The sequence below is a fragment of the Chiroxiphia lanceolata genome, chromosome 22 (assembly GCF_009829145.1).
Source record: "Chiroxiphia lanceolata isolate bChiLan1 chromosome 22, bChiLan1.pri, whole genome shotgun sequence".
Taxonomy (NCBI): Eukaryota; Metazoa; Chordata; class Aves; order Passeriformes; family Pipridae; genus Chiroxiphia; species Chiroxiphia lanceolata.
Genome location: NC_045658.1, coordinates 6,275,674 through 6,285,966, shown reverse-complemented (window position 1 = coordinate 6,285,966; position 10,293 = coordinate 6,275,674). Strand labels below are relative to the sequence as shown.

The 10,293-nt window shown below is 42.5% G+C and overlaps 1 protein-coding gene across 3 annotated transcripts in view; it reads left to right on the top strand.

The window, feature by feature from the left end:
* The window catches only part of CFAP74 (cilia and flagella associated protein 74), a 44,095-nt gene that overhangs the window by 6,612 nt on the left and 27,190 nt on the right, over positions 1 to 10,293 (top strand). Inside the window, exons 4-13 of one of the 3 annotated variants that reach the window (XM_032709284.1) lie at positions 379 to 509; positions 1,244 to 1,341; positions 4,392 to 4,535; positions 5,170 to 5,287; positions 5,512 to 5,602; positions 6,034 to 6,180; positions 6,386 to 6,484; positions 7,894 to 7,998; positions 9,164 to 9,337; positions 9,861 to 9,971. In XM_032709284.1, coding sequence (XP_032565175.1) covers positions 1,303 to 1,341; positions 4,392 to 4,535; positions 5,170 to 5,287; positions 5,512 to 5,602; positions 6,034 to 6,180; positions 6,386 to 6,484; positions 7,894 to 7,998; positions 9,164 to 9,337; positions 9,861 to 9,971 — 1,028 coding nt within the window. In that variant the 5' untranslated portion in view covers positions 379 to 509; positions 1,244 to 1,302. Of the gene's footprint in view, positions 1 to 378; positions 510 to 1,243; positions 1,342 to 4,325; positions 4,536 to 5,169; positions 5,321 to 5,511; positions 5,603 to 6,033; positions 6,181 to 6,385; positions 6,485 to 7,893; positions 7,999 to 9,163; positions 9,338 to 9,860; positions 9,972 to 10,293 lie in introns of those variants that run through there. The other 2 variants (XM_032709286.1, XM_032709285.1) reach the window with 2 other exon arrangements.

Here is a 10,293-nt window from a genome sequence, read left to right as displayed (position 1 = left end):
AGGGGAAATAACAGCCCAGGGGAACAGATGTACACAATGCACACACACAAATGCAATACAACAAATATAAGGTCATGTCATAAACGTGTAAGAAGGATGGGGGGGGCTATTTTTGTCCTGATCTTTTCCTCCTTCTGCCCATTTCCATAGCCACCCCTGCAGCTAGGGAGGAAAAGACACAAATTTAAACTCAAGGAGTTGGATTGTTGCATGAAAATTGCTTTTTTTCTTTTGAGGAGGGAAACAAAAAGGTTTTTAATGGTATTTGCCCAGTGACACACAGAACAGAATCATGTTGCCTCTCTGTATAACAGAACACATTTACAACTTTTGGGATCCTGTCAGCTGAGATTTTTTCACATTTTCCCCACCTTTAAGGCTGGTGTTCCCATGGGCTGCGTACGCCGAGAATTCCTTGGTGGTGTTTTTCTCTGGCCACATAGCTGCCATCTAATTTACCAGTAAAAAAGAACAGTTTCCTATGTCTTCAGCATACATCTGTAAAACCAGCAAGGAAATCCCCTTTGTTCAGGGTGTCTGTGTGTGTTACATGTGTAGAACACACGTGTGAGTGTGTGTGTGTGTCATTGTGAGCACATCATGGCAACAACATGTGCTGTGAAGGGACAGACCCTGCCACAAACGTGACCATGAGCACAAGTAAAAATACAATGGCAATCCTAAAATACATGTGGAACTTCTCTCAGATAAATGAATTAGATTTGATCTATACTGACCTTAATTGTTCCCCCACATTATGCAGAAGAAGGACATTCAGCCTTGGGTTTAGTTAGTTTTGTGTACAAATACATATTTAAACAATAGGCTGGTACATATATATATATACACATATATATGTGCACACCCACTCAAACAACTCCCATTGCCAAAGGGAAGAGAGAGGATAAAATAATAATAATGATCGACAATATATTTAATTTCCTACAATTTCAGCAGAGTATCCCAACCTCTTTACAGTGAATGACAGATTAAAATTGCTAAGACATAGATTAAGAAACAATTAAAATTGCTATTAAAACATCAAAACAAAACAAAATAAATAAGCTCCCCAAATCTTTCTCATCTAATCCTCTTGAAAATAATTAAAGCTTTCCTTTAGCTTTAGCTCCTGGCTTGGAACTGTCAAATAGTCTTAAAAAGATGGCCCATGATACTAAATGTTTCCTGAGCCTTTTTGTCACTGTGCTAAACTCCTGCCTCTCCCCAATCTCTGTGTCTGCAGGCACCAGCTTTTATGGAAATCCTGTGATCTGACCTTGAACGTTGGGCTCATGCTGTCAAATGCTGATGTTCTGCACCCACCTCTGGACAACTTTACAAGTAAATGTAGTTTAAACATTATTATCCTTAGTTGTTATTATCACTATATTAACAATTACTAATTTTTGAAGTATTTACCCCATTCAAGTAGTAAGCAAAGGTCACAACTTTGAAGCATGTTTACTATAATTGAAACCCAGATTTCAATATCCGTCAAGTATTTTTCTTCTGGAACATGCAACAGGTTTTTCCCTGATCACAGTCATCTGTACTTTGTAGCTGCTACCATAAAGCAATTTATTGGAGGGCACAATTTGATGGGATTGAGGAGAAACATGCTCAGTCATTTGGGCCAAATAACAAGTTTTCACAGTCATTTATTACCTCAGGATTTTAAAACCTTATCAGAAGGACATTATTTCAGTTTATTTTGCACTGGCACTGCATTACCTGGTATTCTTAATAGATTATTTTCTAAATAGAACAGGTGGTTTTGCTGCCAGCAAAATAAAGATGTCATATTGTCACATATAATTTTGAGGCAAAAACTGTACCACAGGGCTAATTAGTTTCCCTCTCCCATGATTCCACCTAAGCAGCTCGTGAAAGACTGTTGTGGCAACATCACCAAATGTCTCCAGATATACAAATTACACACATATGCCTATTTTTATAAATGAGATTTGGGAATATCAGCAGCAATCACACGGCAGGAATATTGAGCTCATTTCGGAGGTTGTGCTGTGCTTGCACTGTGGGAATGTCCCACAGCCCCAACACAAGTGTGTCTGTGTTTTATCAGCATCAGGAGAACCACAATATTAATTCCCCTTTCACCTAAAGGAATCCAGTTTTTATCTGTCTCCAAACGTTCTGCAGAACATCCAGTTCCTCCCCCAGCCTGTATAATTTTATAATCGTGAAGCACAGTGCAGCCAGACACTCTGCCCTCCTTTCCTTTCCTTTGTGCAACCAATTTGGGATGAAATCCCCACTAGCCAGGGCTAGTTCCAGCTCTGGGATGGCTGCCTTACCCCAGATGGGTTGATCTCAGGGGTGCATTCCCAGCTGGTGCCATCCCAGGCCATTCCTCCCTGAGATGCTCTGAGAGCAAATGCCCCTCTCATTCCTTGTCCATCCATCTGTAGGGATGAGTCACTGGGAAGATGCTTATCAATGTTTGCCATTGTTTACAGCCCAACAAATCAGTGTTTGCCATTGTTTACAGTCCAACACTGATCCATAGGGGCAGGGAAGTTGGCTTATGTAATTGATAGGAGCCACGGTGCCAAAATGCAGATTCCATTATTGGCATGTCTTCCTGCCTAAAAGCCAGAAAGCTCCATATATGAGCTGCTGTCACCTTGGAAACGTTCGGGAGAGAAATGCCAACTCTGTGGGAGCACAGTGTGCAGCCACCCAGCAAACTGCACTGCCCAGTCCTGCCCCCTTCCCAGTTCATCCTGAGGTGGCACCAAAGGAACTTCACACAAATGCCTCTAAATTTAACCTCACAGTAAGAAAACAGCAGGGTTTTAATTTATTCCTCCTCACTTTGTTACCCATTTTCTCCGAGATGGATCACTGGGGGTCAGAGCCTTAAAAATCTGCAAGAGTTGCATCAACCAGAGCCTTTTTGCACATTTCCTGGAGCTTAAAGCTTTAGGTTCACTGGCTTGAATTGGACACACTTGGCTGGAGAGGAGGAACTGAATATGTTCTCTCTTGTCCCATTTATATGGAAGATAAAAATCTATATTGCCCTTCCCTACAGACAAGTTATTCAACTGACACAAAATCATGACCATTTTTTGTTGTTGTTGTTATGAAAATTGTCCAAATAGTCGTAAACTGGGACGAAATAAATACCCTGCATAAAAATATGACAAGAAACCGATAATCAGTGATATTTCCAGGTGTTCTTCCGAGAGTTTTCTTGAGGGGAAAATCCATATTGGATCTTTTGCATCCCAGCTCTGGGAGTGTGGGAACTGGCAGGTTCAGAGTTAACACAGTTATATCTATTCCAGATCTGCAGAGAGAGCTATACAGTTAATCACTGCATATTTTTAGCCTACATCTTGTAGCTTTAATCCTGCAAATGTCTGTATGTAATTTGTTTTATGTAATATGAATAGATGCCATGAAATCAAGATTCCACCATTTATAGAGCTAAGAATGTCCATATATTTCTCAAGAATGAGGACCTACAGCATAAGTGTGGGACAAAAAACTGGTCACTGTGAGTAATTTATACTGTGGGTGCCAGTGGAAATAAATGCTCAGATTAGCAGCATGTTCTCATATGCATGGGATCAAAAACCAGACCTTACTCTCACAGCAACTCCAACAATGACAGAAATATTGCTTACAATTAAGGAACAGTTTCAACTAAATAAATCTGAGAATGCATCTGTCTCTATGTACAGATCAGGGTGTATTTTGGTGTGGATGATGTCCCAGTGTTTTCACAACTGAATCCCTGTGAATCTTTGAATAGCTGGGTTTCTCCAGCATGTCGTGGAGTGCCAAGAGTGAGGGAACAGGGATGTGCTCTGCTGTGGATCCACCGAGCTGGTCCTGGGCTTCATCGAGGTAGTAGAAGGAATAGAACGGAAAGGAAACCCAGCAAATTAACTTGGAAACCTTCAGTACTCTAAAATGTGTGTGCTCCAGCCCCAAATCCACAGGACTTTGCATTGCAGAAGGTCAGCTGAATTCACAAGAAAGGTTTCATTTAATCATAATGCCCGCAACTTGCTTAAAATTTATGAACGTGCGTAGAGCTGAAAGTTCAGTGGGGATGCCTCTGATTAACCCACACTGCTGAGAGTCAATACAAGCAATCAATCCATCCAGGAGGGAAAGGCTCAGCTGCCCCAAATCCCAGTAATTCCCGGGCCGGACCGACCCACGGACACGGACCCACGGCGCGGGCCGTACCACCCCGCGGGCACGGGGGGGGGGTGTCCCGGGGAACCGCTCCGGGCGCGGCCCCCCCCCCGCGCGGTGGTTGGCGCCGTTGCCGTGGCAGCGCCCGGGGCTGTGGGGGGGTCTGGGCCCTGCTGGGCATTTCGGCCCGGTTCTACCAAAACTTTGTTATCCTGGAGTTGGAGCTGCAGCCTCACAACGAGAGCACTGGGGCCCTGCTGCATTTTTATGTTTGCGCCACTTCTTGGTGCCACCAACGTCTTAAATCGGGCGTAACCCAGTCTGAGAAACCTGCTTGGCTTCAAGGTAGTTCCTATAATTTAGTAAGTTTACTCCTGTACTCCAGCGCGTGTTTTCTCTGCTCCTTAACTAGAGGAAATAGATACTCTCCTACAGTTTATGTTTTTTGAGTTCTGCAGAAGGATTTACATAAATGCACTCAAAGCTGAGCCACCTTCGTTAAGATTAATCATATGTACGAGTCTGGGTGAGTAAGATGTGAAGTGCTCAGCCATGTGGTGATAACTCATTCTAGATGACATACAGAATTTACTTAATTCTAATAAATTGTATCAACATTTGGGAACAGTTTAGTTCACATGAGAGAACTGCATAAGACTCAAGAGCAAGCAGTGTTTGTTGGAGTTGTGCCTGGATCATTTGGGGTAAAGTGGTGGCCTAAGTGGATAAAATACATTCAGAAGGTTGTTTGTTTTATTACTGAGCTGATTGTTATATTAAAAAAAAAAAAAAAGCGGCAGTGTCCTTGCTTTTCTGTAGGAGATTTATTAAAGTTGATACTCAGAGTGTGACTGGCACGGAGGTGTATGGTTGTATCCAGTTATTTCAGATGCATTAGGTATTTACTGAGAGCTGTGACTTCACCTCTGGAGACAGTCACAGCTGTTGCAGGTTGGTGGAGATTAGATGTATTAAACACATCCTTCTCTTTCTTAGCCTGGTTGTTTGGCAAGACCTGTCAGCATGGAAGATCATGAGCTCACTTACAGTGAGGGAGAGCAGCAAATATCTCCTCAACCATTTCTGGAAGAGGAAGAAGAAGAAGGTGCAGCTGGTCAGTTCAGTGATGTGGAAGGACCCTGGGAAGGTGAAAATGATGACTTGTTTTGATAACTCAAAAAATCCTGACATTAATGTAAAGTTCATGTAAGATAAACATTTAATGTTATAAAATGTCATCTCTGATTCTTCGTGGTGTGACTTGACAACAAGTGTATAAAAATTTGCATTTTAGAGTTCAGAGTCTCTTTATTAAGCTGTTGTTTCAATATCTGTTAGAAAAGGAGCTGGAAGAAAAGTTGTTTGGTGGTGGCAAGATGGGAACCAAGGACACTTCTGGAGATGTTGGAGACCAGTCTGATTCCAGCATGTAAATACCTTGTTCCAGTTCTAACAGGAATTTCCTTTGTCGTGTTGAACTGACCAGCTGTATAAAATAAGTTTTAAACTATTTTAGAATGTTCCCATTAAAGTTCTAAGCTATTGTTGAGGAACATTAGAATTGCAAACCCTAGTTGGGATCAAGAGGAGACACAGGCATTTCAACACAAAGACAGATAATTAATGTATTAAATGAGGGTGTAAATGTTCAGCATTAGATATCCAAGTCTAGAAATCCTGGCTTAAGTGCATGCATGCAAACTTCTTGTGCAGTTTGGGTTCACGTGTTTCATTATTTATACTGGTTGTATTTGTAACAGTTCTGCTAGAATAAAAGAGAAAACAAGGATGGAACAAACCTCAGGTAACTTTTCAGGTTTTCATTATGTTTCGTTGTTAATTGTGTGTTTGAATTCCAAGGGAAAGCTTGAAGCACTCTCTGGGTGACATTAGCAACACTCAGGCTCTGCTGGCTGAAGAGAGAATTCACATAGCAGCTGTACAGAGGAACATAAAATTGCTTGATGACATGGTCAAGGAGAAGAAAGTGGTGGTCCAAAAAACCGGGTTAGTGTTTAACTGAACATAATCCCTCAGCATAAACCACGGACAAGTACTGGGATACTGTATCAGTAATAAGTGTTACAGTTTATAGAACTATAAACCATATCCTGTGGGAATCCTAGCTGTGAATCTTGCCCTCAGGAGGAAGAGTTTCATTGGAGAGAGTAAAGAACTTAGAAAATGTGAGTGCTCTGTTTGTTTCTTGCAGACAGAAGCTGTGTGCCTGTCAGCTGCGGATCAAGATGCTGGCAAAGCAGCTGGATCGTGTAGACATGGAAATAGAGAGAGAGAAGGAGGCTGGCAATGTGTAGGTAGAGAGTATTTCTGGATACCAGGGATCACAGGCATCCACTGTGTTCATCTGTGTGCAGTTAATGAGACCAGTGCAGAAAGAGGTGGAAGCTTGGGAATGGGTAGGAAAGAGGCATATTTTAAGATGTAACAACAGGTATTAAATCAGCCTAGCCCACTGCTATCAACTGTCTATGCCAGAGTCTCAATCTTCTATTCAGTCTGATGAATCAGGGTGCTGTGGCAGTTCTTTGGTCATGGCTTTTTCTCTTGTCATGGTGACAATTCAGTCAGGATTTAGATATATATATATATATCCATATGTACAGACTTATATATGCCATTTCTTTTTCCTGTTGTGTTGTGGAAGGCAGGAATGCCTTTCAGGAGTAGCTCTGCATACAGGAGCTGCTCTGAAACACTTGTGCTGCTCCCTCAAGTGGGAGGCAATTTACTGTACTCTTCACATTTGGTTTAAATAGAAAGCAGTGGGTGGCTTGTGTACCAGGAACCAGAGTATTGTGACCAAACTTCGCAGCTGCATTTATAACCTGTGCTGATCTCCAGGTTAGTGCTTCCCTGAGGGAAAGAGAGAAAGGCAGGTGAACTGCCAAAATGGGAGAGCTGCTTAAGCAGAACTGAGGAGCTGAATGCAAATGAGCCTCCTGGGGTGGTGCAAGTGGGATCTCAGAGACAGGAACAAAACCCAGCAAAGACAGAGAAGCAGTGTGGAGTGTTTATCCTTATGATGGGTCACATTGGGAGGCCTAGATACGTAAAAAAAAAGCAATTCTCTCAATCTCTTGCATTTAGCAAGTGACTAGTGGAGAAAGAAGACTGGATGGATTTCTGGCTTATGAAGCTCAGAGGCATCGTGTTTTAGCAATAATGGAAATCCTGCCTGCCATTAGTACTCCCAGTGCTGGAGTTAGAGGAGAACTGCAGGTAGAAGGTCCAACTTTCATTTAGAGGATGGGAGTTTGTGTTCAATGTAGTCAGGTCACTGTGGATCCTGTAGCACAGTCTGTTGGTTTTCCTGGGTACAGAAGAAAAATAACTGTGTGGGAATGCTGCCATTATAGACAATTACATGGAATATTGTGATGCCATTTTAAAAGCAAAATCAGTCTGGGTTCTCTAGGTTCACCTGAGCTCATCTTCAGTAGTAATGCTACTTTTATCAGTATGAGAAATTAATAGTTGCATTAAGCTAAGAAAAAATTCTCATCTTTTCATTTCAACCAATGTGTGAGAGCATGAAGAAAGCTCTGCCTCTGGGTGAAGAATGGACACCTGAAAGGTTAAATAAGACACTGTATAAATTAATGGCACTCTAATACATAACTCCTCAGCCTCCAAGCTATGCTTTTTTTAACTTTTATTAGTTGAAATCTCTTTCTGATTGTTTCTTCTCCACGTTTCCAGCCCAGCCCTGTCCCGCCTGGGGGCCGTGAGCCGCCGGCTGCGCTCGGAGCTGGAGAGGGAGAAGGAATCAGAGCTGATAATTGATATGAAACTAAACCAAGACAAGTGAGTGAGGGAATGAGAAAGGGGTGTGAAGGGAGCCAGTATTTATTACCTTCTTCATGTGCTGTTGAACGGATTCAAAAGTGAATCAATACAGAAGTTGCTTGTAAATACTGAGCTACGTCACTGGAGGTCATGGATTGCAAGGCAAAGCATCTGGAGAGCAACTTTGAGTCTGGAGGTTCATCCCTTAGGAAATTTCTTGCTGTGGCTCAGCCCTGAGTTAGTTTTGCACACAAAAATGAAGTTCTGATTTTATTTGGAGTTGTGCATCAGTTGTGGACTTAAACAGGTCTCATTTTAAATGGAAAATAAGCTGGACTCAGGTAAACCTGTCTGTGATACTGATCCCTGCATGAGCATAAAGACTTCTAATTTATGCCTTGTAGTGTTTTTATGGGGCATAAAGGACAGGACTGGAATTGAATGAGAGGAAGACATTGTAGCAGTGCTGTGTATTTTCATGCTGAGCTAATATTGCTGCCTGCAACTGATTGTTCACACATTATAAATTATTTACTTGTAGAAGGCAGAGTGAAACTGCCCTTTGCAGAAGGCAACAGGTGAGTGTGTTTGTATTTTGGTACCAGAGGTGCCACTCCATCAAAGGAAGAACACAGGCACGAGCTTGTAGCTGGGATTAGCCAAGTGGTTCCAGGATACAGTGTGTTTGCTGCAGTGTTGTGTAATAGCTGTAAAATGCTTGCCTTGTTTATTGTGTGATTAGCAGTACACAGAACAGATTAATGTAGTCATCCCTGTCACATCTGAATTCCTTCAGCAGAGCATAGAAGGATAAAAGCTATGGCCTGTCTCTGAAGTTACTTACTGTTGAAGAAAAAGCTGGTTTTCTAATTTTTCTTGGGTTTAGTATTTTCTTCTGGGTAAATGTGAGAAATAGAGCCCTGAGGTTTATTTTTTTACCTTCTTTTTTTTTTTTGACCAGTAATTTTGATGTCTTTAAAATGGGATGTGCTATATGAACCTTAGTCTGAAACAGCTTTTCAGTAACAGGGTTTGATTTACAATGCATTTAAAAAAAAAATGAAACAAAACACAGCTAGATGTTCATTTTCACCACAGAGCCTTCCCTACTCAACACACCACCTTCAGCAAGTGAAAGAGTGCCAATATTTCAGTGCAAACACCTCACATTTTGTTTTAAAAGGCTGGAGATGTGGCAGATAGAAATCGAGCAGGGAAAATACGAGGTGATCCGTGACAAACTTCAGCAAGAGGAGGAGCAGCTCCAGAAGCACTACCAGGAGCAGAGGGAAGGGCGGATTCGGAAGGAGAAAAGAACAGCCCTGCAAGCAGAAAAGAAGCGCCGCTCCCGGGAGCAGTAAGGGCCTCTCAGCCAGGCTGTGCTGCCTTCCTGGGGTACTGTGAGCCAGCTCACACTGCAGGAGCTGACAGGGGCTACTTCAAACATTAGGATTTGTTGGGTTTCTTAGCTGGGTGTTGGTTCAGCAATGAGGAATTGGAGTTAAAATAAGAACTGGCCGCGGCCTTGCAGTCCTGCAGGTAAAGATTTCTGATCTCTGAGAATAAACTTGTTAATGACAAGAGCTGTGAGTGCCTCGTGTGGAAGGAAATGAAGTTTATTAGGTCAGACTAAGTGCATGTGGCTGCAGTGCTGTTGGTCCCAGGACCTTCTGAACTTATGGTCAAGCCCTTCGAGATTTCCTGGAGAGAAAGCAGACACCTGTGTCAGCCTGTCTGTAGCTTTTGTGAAGTTTATCTTTGTAATGTGGGGGGTGCAGACTAATGTCCTCATTTCCTTAAACTCCCCAGCCCCACCCTTAGGTGTCATTGTGTTGGAGTCAAGGTTTAGTCCTGCTGCAACTCTTGCCTGTGTTTTGCAGAAAAGAGGAGAAAGCCCAGAAAGAACATGAAGAAAGAAAGAAAAAAATATTTGAGGATGCCAAAAGGAACCACGAGAAAGCAGCCTGCTTCCTGAAGCAAAGCACAGCAAGGTTGGGCTTCACTCCTTTCTCTGCTCTACAGTACTTCAGGCACTGAAAAATCAGGCTTTTTCTGCCAGGTGTATCTTGTGCTACACCTGGAAATCTTGTGCCACAGGTACAGTGTGGGGAAACATTCACATCTCACATGGCACAAAAGGACCTGCAAAGCAGAAAACCCACTCCCTGTCCCAGTATGGCCTTCAGATTCCCTGGAGGGAAGGGACTGTCTTGTTGATGAGATGCAGAGGGCTCTGACCACTTGTAGGCATTAATAATCATTTGGAGCACTTCTTTATGTGTGTGTGTGTCATTAGCTGAAGTAGTTTGAAGC